Below are 20,305 nucleotides of genomic sequence, written 5' to 3' on the forward strand. Positions count from 1 at the left end.
CTGTGGCCATACTATTAGACTCACTATAAGATTCTGTTTAAAATCTTTGTTATTAGGTGATACTCTACAGACTGTTTGCACTTGTTTGTGTTCGTGCTTTAATGGGTTAGTATGCAATGCGTTAAAAATAAATATAAATAGGAAGTATGTAAAAAATCTCCTGAATAAAAACCCGTTATATAAAAGTATTGCCTATACACTCGTGCAATACATGTCATTATTAGAACACTACAGTGCGTCTCAAAACTGGATCTTATTATTATAATATACTAATATAACACCTGATATAATTCTATATTTATATAATATATCGTCTATTTTTATCCCGTCGTCTAATTTATATTATATATCGTCTCATTTAACCCATTGATACAGTAACGTAAACAAGTGCAAACAGTCTCGTAAAAACAATAAAGCTGTATCACCTGATAATTAAGATACATTAACGTAAACAAGTGCAAACAGTCTCGTAAAAACAATAAAGCTGTATCACCTGAGTAATTAAGATTTCTCATAGAATCTTAGAGTGCGAGTCTAATAATTTGACTGTAGTTTAAGTATATAGAGTCTTTCTTTTATGGATTCATTAATTTAAAAATTATGTATGTTGTCAAAAATGTGCATATTCAATATTTTGACAGGTAGGGATATTTAATGCACAAGAAGAAAGGAGTGTCATTTTTGAAAATGTACAATAGACTGAATGAATTTGAAATATATGAATTTGAATAAAAATGAATGAATTTGAAATATGTAGATTTTGAATTGAAATTATTACAATAATAATAAAAATAAAAAAACTGACAAAAATATTTTCTGAAAAAACATTTTATTATAAAAAACGTAAGTGCTTAATAAATAGGAAACACCAAACAGTTAAACTATAACTTATTTTAAACATGCACCCAAAAGGAAGAGTTAAAGAACCACAATTCCTTTAAATGAGTTTTAATGTATTTCTACTGTAAAACACTAACAGAGAACCCTGCACATAGCTAATGAAAAATAAGATTTGGATAATAAAGTTCGTATCTTGTAAAAAATATTTTTTTAAAAACAAGTGTGAAATTTAGTTATCACACCATCTTCTCAAATTTGTACAATTAAGTGAATAGATTTTTTAATTCAATTTTTTTTAACACTAAACATACCATTCTAAACATCAAGAACTTCTGCATCGAAAAGGTACATATATCATCCTATCGGTTTTGCACATTTGACTTCCTGATTTTTTCTAACAATTATATACACTTAATATTCTATTATTATTATTTTGTTTGTTTTGAATAATACTTGTCGTATACCTATTTCTAACACAACCGGTCATTTGACCGTGAGAACTATTTATTGCTTTGTAAGATTATCGGATCAGAAATGACGATGCAATGCGTGTTCAACGTATTGCACTCGATGAGTTACACATTTCTGCAAAATGACTGTTGCGTAGTGAGTTCAATCAGAATAACTGCGAATTCAAATTTCGAGAAAGTACTTAAAATTTTAGATTGGCATTTTTGTGTCAGAAAAAGTGACGAAAACGAAATGTTTTAGTCAGTAGCTTATATTCCATTTGGATAGCTTTGCTTCATATCTAACTAACTGCTAGACTTTACCCGGAAACATGTCGAAACAATCAAGACAAGCACAAGTTCTTAGAAAAAATAATATTAATTATAAGAATAATTATAAGAATTATAATTCTTATATTTTCTTATAATTACAAGAATAATTATAAGAATTATAATTCTTTTATATTCTTATAATTATAAGAATAATTAAAAAAATTATAGAAATAATAATAATAATTAGAAGAAATATGCTTGCTAAAAATGTACAATGTAAGCACCCTGTATGTGTTTGAAAAAAATGCGTTGAACAAAGAAATAAAAAATTCTTCGAGTTTGTAATACATAAAAATTGACACTATACAATTTTGTTTGATTATAATTTTAGTTTATTTCCTTCCTAACATCCATATTTCATACATGCAGTCGAGAAACATAAAGTTCGACCGGCTGTGGTAGAAATAGATATGGATTAAGTGTTGGTATGTTTAGTGTTAAATAATAAATGAAATCTATCGATATTCTCCATAACATTTGTGCAGGATTTATTTCACACCAAGTAAGAGAAGTGCATATTTACCTTGTGACAAGTTTGAACGTGTTCCTCCACCAATAGTCGGATAACGGTTGATTGACGAACAGTGCCACCTTCACCCCCTTTTCTTCAACCGATTAATTGAAGTGCCACAACCATTCTTCATTACACCATCCGCCACCCCTCATAAACTCTACTTCTTCCATCACCATCACCAGAAAGAAGAATTGTGCACACCACCACCCATTTTTTTTATAAAAGTGTTAAAAATTTACCAAAACTTAGAATTGAAATACTGGCAACACCACGTTTCAAAATCATTCCTAATTACAGTCGGACTTCTACTTAACGAGCTTCCATTTTGTGAATTTCTCTCTTTTTTGCGATTTTTTTTCGAGAAACCCAAAACATTTTGGAAATTTCTCCGAAGTGAATTTTCTATTGAACGATTTTTTTGAGATCCACTTTCCCTATTTCCCAAAATATTTCAGAACATTTCAAACTTGTTAACTCTTGTTTTTATGGGGGGAATGACTTCGAATTGATTTTCGGAGCCGCTTCACTTTTAGAGAGAGAGAGGGGTCAAATCCCTTTTTGTTTGCATTTCAAGCAAAAAACTCAGACAAAATGAACGGATTTTATCGGCAGCAATTAAACTTAAGAACGTGATGTATGTTTAAAATCACTTTTATAATAAATGCAGTTATAATTGTATACATAAACTTAGCTTTTATTAGTTGAAAATGTATGTATTATGATAGATTAACACTGGATAATGTTTTGTTCTATTCTTACTTTCCATGCAGATTTATTTTAGGGTTAAGATTTATGAAATAGTAGATACTAATTTACAAGATAAAGGTGTATCCATTTCTATTTTAACTATATCTAGTGTTTATGAATTTAAAACCTGTTTTGTGTTGTCTAAGTATTTCAATTGATGATTTTTTTATTTAACAAATTTTCCATATAGCGAACTGATCGGGATTGAGTAACTTCGTTAAATAGAGGTTCGACTGTATATTCAATATCTTGGGTAATTGCATAAATGTTTACATCATGTGACATATTAACCATTGCATTCATCATAAAAAAATATAAACAAAATTTTTTTTTGAAAATAATTTCTATTTCTTAAAACATACTATAAATTTCGACTAATATGTTTGTGAATGTGACTCATTTGTGTTTTGTTTATGGGTAAAGACTCGACTTACGTTTATAACTAAGTCATTTATGCTATGAAAATAAGAAGAAATATCCTAATGAAAATGGGAAAACATTATAAATGGGAAATGTGAAAAAACAAAGCAAAAAACTGATCATCTTAAATAACTTTTGATCTAACAATCGGATCTTCTCGTTCCAAGACTCAATTTTGAAGGGTTGACCTCAAATTTGTTAATACTACATTTTAAGTAACGAAATCAGACACGAAAACGTATTTTCTCTAATATAAAGTACTTTTTTTCCGATGGATTCGGATTTGTGACTCAAAAATTATAGCGGGACCCAATAGTATATATGGACTCAATAGTTTGGTCAGGAGGGCGGTGCAAAGTTTAGAAAGACATCGAAAGGTATCATATCTCGAGAACATTTTAAGGGAATTGAAAACACAATTTTTGCGCACAATTATAAAATTCGTTTATTTAAAGAAATCTCCATGAAAAAAAAACTTTTAGAATATTGTATTTTACCGTGTAAAATTACCTTTTTTAAAACGATGTAAAAAATTACATTTCCTGAACTCTCCTATTTTAAGTCCAACAATTTATAAAAACTGTTCGGAATATTTACAGAGGTTACATACAACAGGTTTAGATACGGAGAAATACTATAATGAAAAACGTGAAATATTACCTATTTACAGATTTCTTAACATCCAACAAAATGTAAAGCTGAAAGTTTTTAGGCGCAGTTTCATAGAACTAAGGTACTCAATTAAAATTGTTTCAATGAAAACTTTTTTTGCGTAACCACACCGCGCTTTCTATTCTATATTCTTGGGAATTCTCACTTTGTCACTCATTTTACTTTGTAATACTCGTTTGGTACTTTCGTGCATTAGTTATGTCATACGTACAATACATTATTTGTACTTAAAGAACACCTATTGCGTAGCCAAAAGAAATTTCTATTTGATTAAATTATTCAAAAGCCATAATAGGTTTTTATGAAACTGTTGAATACAAAACAAATATATTCATGAGTTGCCAGTATTTCTCACATTTGAATGAGTCAAAAAAATCAATTTAACAAATTCGAAAATTTTTTTGTTTCTAAAATTTACTAGAATTCTTTATGTTTGGTTATCCAGATTGATTTATTAAATATTTCGAAATATCAGAAGCATAGACATGGTCATAAATACATCATCATCGATTGTCAATTTAGAAGTGATGACTTTAGCATTATTATTAGAACAAATTTATTGCATGATATCTAATAAATTATTTTAAGTTCTTTTTTTAAAATTTAATGATGCTATTCGACTATTTCCGCTAAAAGGTTAAATATATGTATGCAATCTTATTTACTTTAAACCGCATCGGTTAATAAAGTACACGTATAACTGATGTGATTTTCTCGCTTTTATTTTTTACGCTAAACAAATAGAAAAAAGTAATGAAAAATCTGTATTTAATAACTTTAAAAAAAACTGAAATTGATTGCAATACTTTAAAAAAAAAGAAATTAATCCTACACTCCTTGCTTTATTCGGTTGTGTGTTCTATTAAACTTAAACTAAATTTTTTGCTATTTTTGACGTTTTCGGTTTGTTAAATAGTAATTTGTATAGTTATGACTTTGTTTTATTAATTTTTATATGAAAATACTACGATAAAAATAATAATGAAAAGTAAGAAAAAATATGAATGAATATAAAACTTACAAAATTTAGACAAATGATAACAGTTTTTATTCTCTTGGCTTATTACATCTTTGTGCACTATGTCTTATGAATGAACATTCAGTGCAATAAAGAATGTTAAAAAAAAAACCATTAATATATTTCTAATGGCATTTGTATAATAACATAACGATTCAACAAACTCTCTTTACAGTATTTTCTTAACAAAAAACATAACAAATACTTTACAAAAGTTAAATATACAAACATTATAATCGTAGATATTGGAATTAGAAGACAGACTAAATCATAGAAATAGATCGAAATATACATTCGATCGAAATATTTCGAGATATCTCTAGATGCACACGATCTAAATATCTCGAGATACATAGGATCGGAATAACTCGAGACTATGAATATCTACAGAATGATTCAGAAGAGAAGTTACAAAATTTGGAGAGTTTGTACGGCACATTATACGGCAATCCACGTCATCGTGCTGTTCATGCCCGTACGAAACGGCCCTTTTATCTATCGAACCTATCTTACTTAAATGTTCATTTTAGTCTTTCAATAATAAATGAAATAAACACGAATTCAAAGAAATTCAGAGTTTAATCGTAATTCATTGATTTTGCGACTAACATGCGGAGATCACCCATTCGATCGCCAAATGGCGATAAATAGTTATTTCTGGGATAATTTGAATGTCATTTTTTTTTAAATAATTACTAGAAAATGCAAAATTAACGTAAATATTAAATAATTTTGTAGCATAAAGGTACGTTTCAAATGCGCATGAACAGCCAGTTCATAATGAGGAATGCCATAACCGAAAATGAATTGTTTCACCCTTATGATGTGCTCTACCGGTTTTATAACAACTGTACCGAATGACCCTATCCGTTATCTCGCTTAAATTTGTTTCTCTTCTGTTTTTAAAAAAACACTTTCAGTTTTTTCTCTGTATGTGTCCGTTTCGAGAAGCATTTTGTTCTTACAGACTTCTGTATTTAAAATCCTTGTCAAAAATAAATCACCTCTTTTCCTAAAATATATATAAAATTTAAAAACTATTAAATCGTAAGCTGAAGCTAATTAAATTTAGAATATTTAAACACAACCTCGATTGCTTTTAACTCCCATTTTCTTCGATGTTTTGACTAGGACGAATTATTATTAGTAATGTATTTTGCTTATGCCTGACAGATTAGCTGCTTATGATGAATTTAATTCGATTTTTACAACAATTATCAGTCCAAACAATTTTTTTTTCTGCATATTGAGAATGTTTTTTGTTTCTCTCAAGAACTATTTCAGTGCCTTTAGATTATAGATCCCGATCATTTCATTTTTTTAGACGATTCTAAAATTTAAGTCTTAAGAGAGGTGATTGCAGACCACCATTACTATTTAGCAACAAAAATTAATTTTGACCATTCTAAATTAAACATTCACTTAAAATCCTATATGTGTACTCCAATAACCCCAGAGTTCCTTCACATTTTTACTTGTATGTTCAATTCTAAAGATGTATTAGTATCAAAACACCAAAGTTCCAGAACAAGGAAGTCCGCCAATAAAAGTTTTTTGTAAATATAGAAATCCTCGGTAAGAAATCAAATTAAATGTTCCAAACAACACAAGCACCACTGATACAGTGTAATACGAATGAGAGTTCTTTACATGAAACATTTTTGCCGAAAATGGCGAAATGTTTTTTTGTTTTAAAAAATGAATTTCAATAAATGTTCTAAGTCAGTCCAATCACCACCTGTCCATTTCGGGGGGCATCCTGTAGTTTGGGTAGGGTTGGGTTACCTGTTTTGGGTGACTGTGTTTCGCTCTTGGAATGAGAACAGTTGGTACTTGGAACTCCGACATTCGATCTTCCATCATCTCACTTCTTCGACTTCGTTTCATCGTCGAATTGGTCAGATCCTCCTGTGTGCAAAATATAAAGAGAGACTTGATGAATTTTTATTTGGCCATAAGAAAACTCTATATTGCTGCTTGAAACTTTTTATTGCTAATTCTACTGTTTTGGTAATTTAACCGCTTCCTCGATGATCTCGAGTTAACTCGGGTATGTATATATTGCAAATACTTATGATCCCGAGTAAACTCGGGAATAGCAGAATTCATCAATACGTTCTGTTTTATCACGTTTTTACTCGGCCGGAAGCAAAACAAGAGAATAATCTGCTGTGATCGGAAGTTTGCCCATTTTTGTTTGGGAGTTTTGTGAGACTGCAGACGCGTTTTGTACAATTGTATATACATGATGATTGCTGAATTTACATTTAAAAAAAAAGAGTAAAAAAGTGGCGTTCGAGAGTGAAAGTAATGCGGATGATTTTTTAGATAATGAAGCTGTGAACATACACAAAGATAAATATTTAACTTTATTTCATTGGCCCGAGATTATTTGGGATAGTAAACGAATGGTTAAGTAAAAATTCTTGACGCATAAAACAATTAAAATTTCCACTTAGAACTTGCGTATTATGTTTTGCTTTAGTTCCTTGTATTTATCAATCAAATAAAATGAAAAATGCTGGTCTTTTGCATTTTTTCCCCGAAAAAATTGGATAAAGGAAGCGGTTAATGTGTGCCTAGAGTAAACCATGAAATTTCAAATGCTGAAAAATTGCATCCAAACTATACAAATGCTGACACGTTATTGCAAGATAATATTTCCACTTACAATCATAAATTTGATCATTTGAAATTTCTTTTCAGCGTTTCCAGGTTTACCCGAATTCCATACATTCAAATGCTTATTTATGTGGAAAAGAAAGGTTTCTTCCATAGTATAGCGTCCTATAAAATTCCAAGCTATTACTTAAAATTTGCCATTTTATAAAATTCCTATAAAATGCTTTGTTTCCATATTTTGATGGTGATATGACGTATGATTTCATCCTTAAAATGGCGTGACCGATCTTATAGGGATCGATTCAATGTATCCATCATCCATTCTTAAGAAAAAGAAAATGCATAAAACTAGCTAATTTCAATGCTTAGAGATAAAAAAGTAAACATTGTGTGAAATGAAAGGGGAAGAAAATAGTACTTACTTCAAAACCAGCATTATAGGCGTGATGAGGTCTGTGTTCTCCGCTACTTTCGCTGCTTGAGTCCATAATCATGGCCTTTCGATCTAGAGTACCCGCAGTGGGGGGTACCATTCCTTTGAAAACATTGTTTGGCTTCGGTTTTTGAGATCGCTTCTCTCTTAATTTACGACACCCACACAAAAGACAGAACATCATCAAGATGAGGAGAGCTAGAGCGATGGGGAGTGCAATTGCCAACACTGAAAAAATAAGATTGAATCCTTGTTTGTTTTTCTTCTTAAATCAAAGCAACACATTTAATATAATAAAATAGTGTTCTCAATAGATTTACGCGTAAATATATTAAAAATAGGTCAAAGTATTTTAACGTTCATAGATTTCTTACCCAATCCATTTATTTCACATTGTTTACCAAGGTACATACGGTAACACCTGAAAAAAAATGAATGAAATTATTATATTTCTCTATGAATGAGTTAGTTTTTTAAACATTGCAAAAACAGGCAATCCTATGAGTTGTTACCGGCAGAATTTGTTGTCGTCCTCCGTCATGATGCAAATGCCACGATTATTGCAATAATCACAATCTTTAATTTCACCTGCAAAAGAAAAATTGCATTTTTTATTTATTTAATTAGAAATAGAAAATTACATGTATGTTCAAATGTAAAAGTACTGTATATAAACTCGCGCAAAACACGATATTCTTAAAGGACTACAGTGCGTTGCATAATTTAATCCAATTATTATAATATACTAATATAATGACTGATGTAATAAATATTCTATATTCATATATAATAGATCTTCCAATGTATCCAATCGACGAGTTCATATTGTATATCATATCGTCTAATTTAACCAATGGCTACCCTCTCGTAAACAAGTGCAAAACACTCGCATAAAAACAGTAAAGCTGTACAGAGTATCACCTGATATAATCAAGACTTTACATAGAATCTTAGAAACCGTCTAATAATATGGCCAAGTACTGTGACAATAGATATGATCCATCAATGTATCAAAGGGGGTGGGGAATGTATTATTATGAATAAAGTTTCGAAGTGCAGACTCCTGAATTTTAATTAATCTTCATCGCCAAACATTTGACGAATGAAAGAGGTTTCAAATGATAGTTCTCCTTACGGCAACCCTTAAAGATTATACCACAAAGTGTAATCAATGTAGTTCTCTTTAGCAACTACGTGCAGACGATAGTGTCATAAAATAGAGGAGATAACTTGACACAATTCTAAATTTAGCAAAAAAATTCTAGAACATAGTAATAAACATCTCTACTTTTTCTATCCTAGTTCAAAAACAAACAAACAATAAAACAGCTTTGGATTTGTAAACCGTAAAGAAAAAGTTTGCGGAACAAGAATTTACAAAATCAACCGAAAGATTAATTTTAGTAAAAATTATTCTATTTGCTTATTAATTGAATGTTTAATAATCTTTCGATAATGTTTTTTACGTAGCTAAATAAATAAATAATGCATCACGTAAGTTGAATGAGTAAGCTAAGTTAAATCAGCATAATTTATATCTCTCAGCAAATTATATTTGATTTCAACAAAACTGTTTCAAACAAGAGTTTTATTGAGAAATGAAGGCTGCAAACTACAGAATGTAAATTAATATGAATTATGAACATAACATCTCATCTTATAATGTAAATAAGGCACTTTTTTCCGCAGTATTTTGATTTTATTTAAATAATTTCAAACTAAGGTTTAATCGAGTAGGGATTTATAGAGCTAAAAATGACCAAAATACATTTTATGCAAATACAAAGACCGCTCGATCGAAAGATTCATTTAGTAATTCTAAATGAGTTACTAAATGAATTTAAAAAAATTATGGATAGATTATAGAAATATAGAAAATTATAGATAGATATAGATTGAAAGAAAAATACCATTTTGCCTGATTATTAACTGAATCTTAAATAATTTTTCAGAAAAATCATTTTTGAAGCAGTCTTTTTTTCTCTTTTCATGATTTGTTTTTTTAAAAAAATTTAATGAATTATTATAGTTATTTAACAAAAATAAAAAAGGCTTTAATGTTATTCAGTCTGGAAAAAACTTTTCGAACGAACTGATAAAAACACATAAGAAAACGTGTGTTAGAAACAATAAAAATTATTCTTTCAATATTTAGTCAAGTTTAAGTCAGTTCAACACAACCATTTATTGTGATAAATTCCAATATAAATGAGAAAAAAAATATTTTAACATATAATTCAACCATTTTTTTTTCCCGGGAACTAATGTATCCAACCAGAGTAAATAGGGCCCACATTGTGGCCCTATACGTTACTATATATGTACATATACAATAGCGTTGAAATAAGAAAATTCACAGTCAATATTATGTTTTTTACAACATTGCCCTCTATCTCCCCTTAATATTGGACCATTTATTATATTGCCGGGTACTAGTGTACCCTATCAAAGGAAATAGGGGCCCACAATGTCGCCCTATAGGTTACTACGTATGTATATATGCAATAGCGGTAAAATGAGGAAATTCGCAGTCAATATTCTATATTACAACATGGCCCTATATTTCCCCTTAATATTGACCCATTATATTCCAATTGGACCACGTATTGTATTACCGGGTACCCTACCAGAGGAAATAATTATAGACTTATTAGGGGGTACACTATGTGAACCTGTAGGTTACCGTGTACATATGTATGTACTAAAATATTTTTATTATCGCGATTTTAGTTACAGTATACCTGAGCAAATCCTTCCAGGTAAGAGAGGTTCCAGATCTTGATATCCTTCTTTACATTCACAGCTGTAGGATCCAGGTAAGTTGACACAAACTGAACTACGAGAACAGTCGTTGTATATATCATCACTGCATTCGTCGAAATCTAACAAGAAAATTAGTACACTGTAAGATCAATTAGAAGTTGACACAAACTGCACTACGAGAAAGTTCGCTGTATCTTTACAATCATCGAAATTTAACGAAATTTGCAAAGCATTAAATCAATAAGCCATTAAATAAACAAGCTGCACCGAGTCGTTGAGTGGATAGAGTATCATACCCAAGTCCAAATTTTTGATGGTTTTCCATTGATGGATCAACATAATTTTGATGGAAACCATCCAGAATTCCACCATAAACCATTACATTTTTGATGGTATCCAACATAAGTAACCATCACCCCAAAGTAGGAATTCGGACGGGTTTAGGATGGTCCAACATGAGAACTTGTTTTGATGGTTTGTTCCAGTTGAGTCATCAGAAATTTCTATGACAGAAATCAAATGTTGGAACGGTCCTGAAATACCGTCGCCCCAATGTAAGGACTCGGACTGATTTTTGATTAAAAAAAATTGCTTTGATAGTATATTCCTGCTGATCCAACAATTATTATTAAACCATCATGGAAATGCATCGTTGCAACATCATGAATTTCCACCACAGTGTCTTAGAAATCAAATGTTGGAACGATGATGAACAATCGTTATTACGATGAACGAATGATTGATGATGGTCCAACATAAGCAAGTTGTTTTGTTGGTATATTCCTAAGAACCAACAAGAATCTCGATTAAACCATCGTGAAAATGTATAGTTGGATCCATCATGGACCCTCAAGGTTTGTGGGTCTATGAAAATCCAGCTTCTCTTGATGGTTAACCCTCATCACATTAAAATGGCACTTTCCATCATGGAATGATGGAAGTTTGGGGGCATACCAGAAACCATGGAAAATGTTGGATGAGGGTGACCATCCTATGATGCTGGATCCTCATGACTGCAAACCATCAAAATGTTATGATGGAACCATCCAGAATTGGGTATCTGTTTACATACCTTGTACGTCTTCAACTCTTTGAATGATGGGACTGACGAGTGTTGTCGCGTTGACTAATTCTATTTCTGATGCAGCGAATTCTAACGATTGGGCCAATTCTTCTTTCAAGAATTCTTCATTGGTTGGCTTCTCGCCACTCAGCTGCACAGTGAGGTTCACGAACACACCACCCTCCTTCCTACCAACACCTATAACATTTGTGCTCACGTAATGATCACGCACGTTAGACGTCTTGTAAGCATCATCCACCTGCAAACAACAACATAAATGTTCCTTTTTAAAAGCTCTAAAAGTTAACAAATACAATTGACACAGAAAACCTATATTAAAAATTTAATAGGGTGCTTTTTAAAGAAAGCTGATATCTTTGTTAAGAAATACTATTGTTATACAGTAAAACCTCGCTACAATGTTCGCTATTTTGGGGACCCAATAAATAGAGTGTGCCGACGAGTTGGCCGAGTGGTTAGCGTGCCTGACTGCGGACTCGATGGTTGCGGGTTCGAATCCCGCTCAGGGCATGGATGTTTCTTTCTCTCCCTCTCAGTGTTCTATGTCCTTTCTTCTGTGTGATTGTGTGAATGTAACCCACCGTATAAACGGGATGACGTGGGAGACGCTACTCCACTGCCGTGGCTTAGCCATAGGTGTCTACTGGGTAACGATAAGAGAGTAGCAATTTTGGCATTTCAGGGGACAATGGGAAATAGATCCAAGTGCCCTCCATTGACCCAAAAAATAAATATAGTGTTGTAGGATATAGTGTTATATCGACAACCTACTTACTTTGAGGACACAAGAAGATTTCTTTTTAAGTTTTAATGTTATATATTTATTAACTACTAATGTATTTACATAAAACGCAAAAAAATAATTCGCAGAGTATTATTTATGGTTAACTATTAAAAACAATCGAAATAAATTCAGAAAATAAGGTCGTAAACATACCTGAAAACCGTTTTTATGAAAAATAATCTGATATTTTTGTTTGTTTATTCAATTTTTTTGTCAAGCCAACCCCCAAAGTATGCATTGAATCCAAAAAGACGAAAATGATTTTCGTTTGTGAATGGTGCTCCACCCACCCTCTGCAGAAAAAATTCTCTTTCAGGTCTTAATGTGATGCTTGTGGTCATTTTCTCAGCTTTTAACGTGGCGGAAATGAAATCAGATAGTAATGTTACATCTGTGACTTCTTAAGAGATTAGGGAGGCAGTTGGGGTGGTCAGCAGTGAGTCTTCTCTTGTCAGATAAAATAAGATTTTTTTACATTATTTGAGAACCAATAATAAATGGAGAAAATAAGGTTGAAATTTGGAAAAAAAATCGTTTTACAGGGGTTTATTGCTTCGGAGAATAAAGTAACAGTGAGAGGAGCGTGACATTAATTTATATACAAGTTCGTCTGGACACGAAGCATTCTCGTAATAAAGGGAGTTATTGTAGCATTGGATGTCGTAGTAGCGAGAGTTCACTGTATTTAAGAAAAAACTAATTAAAAGAAAGAGATGATTCTTACAGCTTTTCGGGCTGTTGTCGTCAGATTCTGGTATTCAGGTGAGAGTGAATTTTCCAGTTCCGGTAAATAGGACACCTCATTACCACCCATCTTCAAAACACGTACTAAAACCACATAAGATTTAACATCTGAAAATAAAGATTCAAAGTGATTACAATGTAACGGCCCTCCAGCCGTTTTAACAGAATCTCTTTATATAATATGCATATTTTTTAAAGGCAATGACAAAGGAATAATTAATTTTCATACGTGTGTAACCAATTTGTATTTCATATGTGTGTATCTCAATTGCATCTGTGGGGCTAATAGTTAACGACAATGTCAACCTTCATCTATGAAAAGGTACCCCACATCAAAGAATCGAGTTAACATGTTTTATATACTAGGGAATTGGAATTATATTTTTGTAGTGGCAGATACACTACAGTATTGAATTGAATATCACAGGCTGAGCCATTTTTACAACATTTTGTGAACAATTGTTATGATTAGGAAAATCGGAAGACAAACTATCAGTTACTTTATGCGTTTTATTATTATTTTTTTTAAGGAAAAATGATTTGTTAAATGATTTGAGTAAGTAAAGATTTTTTTCTCCGTATATATAAATCGTTCAGATGGAAAGTTAAAAAAAAATTTAAAAAAAACTTTTGTAGGGAAACAAGAATGTGAATTTTATCTGAACATTTACAAGAGCTCATTCAGCAAAGTTTTATTTCAAATCGCAAAATACACGGAAAATATTGATATTTGCATTCAAAAAAAGAGTTGACGCATATTTAGGACATATAATAACGTAAACCTAATTTATATTTAAAAAAAATATTAATTAAAAATTAAAATTACGGATCCATTATGCAAACAATATTTAGTGTGAACTAAAATTAAGGTACTATCATGTATACAATATCTAGTGTGAACTGAAATTAAGGTACTATCTTGTATACAATATCTGATGAGAAGTGAAGTTACGTTGCTATCATGCATACAATATCTAGTGTGGACTGAAATTTTAGGTGCAATATCTAGAGTGAGGTGCAATATCTAAGGAAATCTCTCACCTCTGCACTCTTGAGAACCATCTTTCTTGAAAAATCCAGGTCTGCATTGGCAAGACCAGGACTTGTCAATGTTTTGTTTGCAAACCTCTTTGTTCTTCAGGTTGCATTCTCTTGGACAGCCATCGGTTATGGGTACTAGAGTCTTTCCGGGTTTCCTGAAAGTAGTGGATTCCTTGGTTGAAGTTTTAGGTGGTTTTTGCGTTGTGGTTGTCGGAGGTTTGGTTGGGAATAGTTTCAACGGCGGACCTGTTCTTCCAGGTTTCGATGTTGTAGGTTCGGTTGGTCTATTTCCAGATTTGAATAATTGTATTGTCTTCCGGGTTGTGGTTGATTTTTCTGTGGTCACTTTTGGCCTTTGGTTAAATGTGAGTATGCCTATAATGGAAACATAAATATAAAATTAGAAAGAGTGCAGGAGATATTTTGTTTGAGAAGTAATGCCTTTCCTTCTGTCCAATGGGTTAAGCTACCGTACCTTAATAATGTACCAGGTAATTTTTTTTAAAAAAAATTATTGTTTTTTTTTAAATTTTTAATCATAACAAAAGTAAGTCATTTTTTATATTTCAACTTTGATTAGATCATTTTATTGAATAGTCCTATTATTTGTTAAAAAATTTCTTTTACATAAAATTTAAGTGAATGGTCCGAAAAGTTTTGACTTAAACAGTTATAGAGGATTTTCAATTCTTATATTTGTTTCCTAGATTTTTATTCAAAAAAAGTTTCATTATTTTCATTTGAAGATACTCCAATTTTGTTTCTCATTTTCTGTTTTGCTTTACTTACTACATTTTGTTTGCTACATTTTACTCACTATTATTGTAATTGTAACGTAGAAGATGGATAGAATGTTGTGTTCCCCAACTTTTTACACATTTTACAATCTTAAAGTGTTACTATGATTACTAAACATCATTTAGATGTGAACAACTTTAAAACATTTTATTTTCATTTCTCAAAGTAAACTTGACTCTCATTGTGAGATTATCCAAATAGCCATTAACCGCTTCCCTGATTACCCCGAGTTAACTCGGGTACGTATATATTACAAATATGTATCATCCCGAGAAAACTCGGGCTTAGCAGAATTCGTCAGTACATTTTGTTTTATCACGTTTTTATTCGGTCGGAAGCAAAAAAAAAAAAAACATAATCTGCTGTGAATTGGAAGTTCGCCAAGTTTCATTTGGGAGTTTTTCTCTTGGACTGAGGGACTGCACAACACGTGTTTTGGGTGATTGAATATACGGATGGTTGCTGAATTTACATACCAATAAGAGTAAAAAAAAATGGCGTATTCCTTCACTGACGTTTGAAAAATATCACTTTGTGTTGTAAGAACTATACTACAAAGACTCATATTTAACTTCTTTCATTTGCCCGAGGTAATTTGGATGATAAACTGATTTTAAATTAAATGTTTCTTACACATAAATAAAATTAAAATTTCAACTTAAAACTTGTGTATTATGTTTTGTTTCAGTTCCTTATAATGAGTAATAAAATAAAAAAATATGTTCAAATTTTGAATTTTTTCATAAAACAATTGGTGAGGAAAGTGGATAAGAATAACATTTTTACCTGCCAATCTTGGGGAATCTGTAGATGTTCCCGTTGCGGGTCTGGTCGGTTGAACCCCATGAGTAGGAATGACCAATGTCCTCACAACAGTGGTGGCGATAGAATTAAATATAAGTGTAGTGGTCGTTACCGTCGTGGTGGATTCCGATGGTTGCATAGTCGGAATAACTTGCAATGCTTCTGTTGGTTCCGGTTGAGTACCCAAAATGGTTCTCGAGCCAATGATGGTAGAGACATAAGTTCTGGGAGGGATAGTTGTAGTAAAAACGGATGTGTCCGTGACAAAAGTCCCTTCTGTTTGGTGCACATTACTCGTTGTTAGTGTCAATGTGAGTGTGACGCTCTCAACACTCGTAACGTACCTAGTACCCGGATGAGAGTGCTCAGGACTGTCACCAGGAACTGGGAAGAAGATAGTAGTCTCCCCCACTGAAGAAAGCGTTTCTGTATTTTTGTTTTCCGTCGTTTCCGAAATTGGGGGGAATGTCCCGAAGATCGTTGTTGCGCCTGATATGTTGACACGACTCGGCCCACGAGCATATAGATCGTCAGGAGAATCAAAGAATATAGTTTCCACTCCGACAACAGATGATGTTGAGATGGAACCTTGCAAAAGAGTGGTTGTTTGCGGTGGAGGTTTCCGAGCATCTGGGAAACCGAAGAAAATAGTTTCAAGTCCAGTGATGATTGATGTGCTCTCTCCGCTTTCAATTCCCGGAGTAGACATTTTGTTTCGATCATCATTTTCGTGCTTGGACACGCTGCCTTGTAGTGATGGGTCGTGAGAACCGACAAATCTTCCATCTGATTCAGAAATGTAGAGTGTTTCGGGAAATGCAGTTCCAGTGTGGTTTATAAGGATGGTATCCGTGCCTATAACCACGCTTGATAAAAGCCTGATTTCTGTTGCAGGCTTATCACCACCTGCCTCCTCATAGTTCACTATCGGTGTGAAGCCTGTAATGAGAGTGCTAGGTCTGAGAATGCCTCCTGCTGAGGATAGAGAAGGCTTAACAGATGGTTTCGTATTGCGTCCTATGGCTCCAATCGGAATGTATATGGGTTCTTCGATATTGCTAACCGTGGCTCCTCCTACTGGCGGGGCCAACGGGGAATCGTTATTTTCAATCTGTTTTGTAGAATTAATTCTCTGTTTGTTGCCATTGGCAGCAAACAGATTAACAATATCTTTAATAGTTTCGCCCAAGTTTCCAACCAAGTTAGTGTTGGTCAGAACGTCCGATAAATCGATGACGGCTCCAGGTTTGATTCCCAGGGTCTGAGATGATCCCGATTGATAAGTCGTTGTGGGATGTACAGCAGCGTGATGTGTGGCCACATCGGTCAGTCTTGTGGTGGCGTAATCTGATGCGGAATCTCTCGCAGAAGAAGGTGTCTGTGATTCGTTGGGAAAGAAAGATGTTTCTAAATGGGGCGTAGATTTAGTTGAAGATGGAGGCCGTGAATCTTCATCGGATGGGACGATAAAATCAGTAAACAAAATGTGCGTTGCTCCATTAGAATCTGTGGAAGGAATTCCCGTGATGATAGAGGGTGGAGATTCACTTTGCACTTTTGTTTCAATGCCAATTATTTGTATGTCATCATCGAAGTCAACATTAGTTGCAGATGACGTACTCTCATTTTGCGTTGATGCCGTGGTTGTAGTGGTTGGCTCCACTCTTATTTCGACTGAATCTGATGATCGTAATAAAGTAGGTGGCGTTGTCGTACTGGGTCGATAAGCACTTTCGGTTGGCGTCGACTCGATGGTGACGTATTGCGTAACGACTGTCTCGCTGTCACTTATGATTGTCTCAGTTCCTCTAAAGAGTGTCGTGTAGTAAGTGTAGGTCGTGTAGAAAGTTAAAATTTCACTGGAAGGTGAAATTTTGTCCTCAGTGGATGATGATTTAATATCATCTCTTTGGGAACTTGTCTGCCTAGTGTATTCATCACTAACTGTCAAAGAAGCAGGTACAAATAAAGTGATGTAGGATGTAGCAATCTCTTCTCTGCTCGACAGGATTGTGCTCGAGTCAGTGAACAGTGTCGTGAAGTAAGTGAGGGTGGTGTATTGTGTTCGAATGGATGGAACTAGATCTTGGAATGTAGGCTCAACAGTCTTTGTTGATTCATCCATCGTGCTACTAGCTGAAATCGTTACTCCGGGCTGTTGTTGTTGTTTTACAAGTTCAGTTATAACACTCGGAGCCACTTCGGTAATGGACGAAAGAATAGACTCTCCGCCACTGAATAAGGTTATGTAATGAGTATTCGTTGCTTGGATGGTTCTTGTTGTGTACAGTGCTTCTACTGAGGGTGGTGGACTCTTATCTAATGTGAGCGTGATGACGTCAGTGGCGATTTCTTCCAATGGCGAAACTATAGATTCCGAACCCCTGAACAGCGTCACAAAGTTTGTGACGGTTCTGTAGAGCGAAGTTGTCGATAGCTGTGGTGGTTCGGTGGTCTTCATCTCGGTTGGGATGATTGTTTTGGTTATGGTGTATGTTTCTGTCGAACTGACGACCGAAGATTGCAGCTCCTCCAGAGGCGTCACGACAGTTTCGGTGCCGTTGAAGAGAGTCGCGTAGAATGTGTGAGTTGAGTAATAGGTTGTGCTCACCAGATTCTCGCTCGTTTCTGTCACTGTCACCGGCTTCAGAGCATTGGGCATCGTGACCGGAACGGAATAAACATTGGTCACCACTTGTTCGGAAGTGGATATCGAAGGCGTTCCTTCGTTGAAGAATGTAGTGAAGAAAGTGAATGTCGTCAAAAGAGTTCTCGGTTCGTAAACGGTCGTTTTGTCCTTGTCCATCATCCGAAGAGCATCTGTGACCATCGTTGGGCTCAGAGTCAGAGTGGGCTGGGCCATGTCTCCATCAGATGCCACTATGAGAGAAACTCCATTGGAGATTTTAGTGATGAGGTTCACTCGAGGTCCTATGCTGAGCTGATTGTTGACCAGCTGTGGTTTAAGAGTTTGAGCTGGTTGTCTAACATTGGAAAAGGAACCTAAAGTAAAAAGATTCATTCCTTTAATATGTATGAACACAATTCCCTAGCTACAATTCATCAGCACTTCATCAGGGGGCACACTGCTTGCTAACACGTCTGTTGTGTCCCCTGATGAAGCGCTGTCCCGCTAACTCATATATATTTAACATTTTGATGGTTTTTGTCTTTTGCTGGAGTTATTTCTCTGACTTTTTAAATTTAATTTAAGTAAAACAAATTTGGATTTAGCTGCTTTAAGTTCTTTTCTATTTTGATTTATTGTTTTAAATGTTACTTACTTACTTTGTTTTTTTTCTTTCTGAATTTGTAAATTAATTTCATTCCTTGATTAAATTTTAATGTATATTTTCATTTAAGATGATTTCTTTTCAAATAGTGTTTTGTATAAGGATGCTTAAAAAAACATTACTATTTTAGTTATTTAGAAATAAGAAAAGGGGAGAAAAAAATGTTTATAAAATAGGTTCAAAAAATTGGGGGAAAAAACCCCTGAATTTTAAAGATAAGATTCCTATTATTCTTTTTATATAAATATGAGTTCTTTGACCTTAGTGCACTCTAATAATATTTTCAACGTTTATTTTTCTGATTTCTCTTTTTGGCAATAGACTTATATAAAGCTTCATTTAATTCCGGTACAATAGGTGTATTAAAAAAAATTGTGTGTTGGTGTAGAATTCCAGTTCCTTAAAATATCAGTTTAAATAGTCATTTGATTTTAGGTGACATTTGTTTTAACACAGGAAAGACTGGATGTTGCTGTATATTAACCACTTTCCTGATTATCCCGAGTTAACATGGGTACGTTTATATTGCAAATATTTACTATCCCGAGTAAACTCGGGCATAGCAGAATTCGTCAATACCGTTTCGTTTCATCACGTTTTTTACGAGAAAAACAATAAATCTTCTGTGATTGGTTTGGAAGTTTGACAAGTTTTGCTGTTGGATTGTGGGACTGCACGCGTGTTCTGTACTATTGTATATACGATGGTTGCTGAATTTACATAGAAAAAAAGAATATAAAATGATAGAGTGCAATGAAATATACTTACTGGTAAGCAATGCTTCTTCATTCAGAGTTGGAGTTGTGATGAACGATAAATCTGCATCAGGTTCTAAAAATGAATAGATCAGACTCATAAGGTTTCACAATCAGCTAACAAAAATTTAATAATCCGGCACACTTATCATTATGTTTATATATATATATATATATATATATATATATAT

At 33.1% G+C, this 20,305-nt stretch overlaps 1 protein-coding gene across 1 annotated transcript in view; it reads right to left on the reverse strand.

Moving 5' to 3' along the window:
- Positions 1-5,000: 5,000 nt before the first annotated feature.
- Positions 5,001-20,305, reverse strand: part of LOC107438912 (mucin-3B) — a 104,768-nt gene continuing 89,463 nt past the window's right edge. The window contains exons 8-17 of the mRNA XM_043052865.2: positions 20,128-20,190; positions 16,049-19,069; positions 14,465-14,839; positions 13,404-13,531; positions 11,884-12,133; positions 10,790-10,930; positions 8,561-8,636; positions 8,423-8,469; positions 8,038-8,276; positions 5,001-6,901 (exon numbers count right to left, since the gene is read on the reverse strand). Coding sequence (XP_042908799.2) covers positions 6,725-6,901; positions 8,038-8,276; positions 8,423-8,469; positions 8,561-8,636; positions 10,790-10,930; positions 11,884-12,133; positions 13,404-13,531; positions 14,465-14,839; positions 16,049-19,069; positions 20,128-20,190 — 4,517 coding nt within the window. The 3' untranslated portion in view covers positions 5,001-6,724. The remainder of the gene's footprint in view (positions 6,902-8,037; positions 8,277-8,422; positions 8,470-8,560; positions 8,637-10,789; positions 10,931-11,883; positions 12,134-13,403; positions 13,532-14,464; positions 14,840-16,048; positions 19,070-20,127; positions 20,191-20,305) is intronic.

The sequence above is a fragment of the Parasteatoda tepidariorum genome, chromosome 2, assembly GCF_043381705.1.
Source record: "Parasteatoda tepidariorum isolate YZ-2023 chromosome 2, CAS_Ptep_4.0, whole genome shotgun sequence".
Classification (NCBI taxonomy): domain Eukaryota; kingdom Metazoa; phylum Arthropoda; class Arachnida; order Araneae; family Theridiidae; genus Parasteatoda; species Parasteatoda tepidariorum.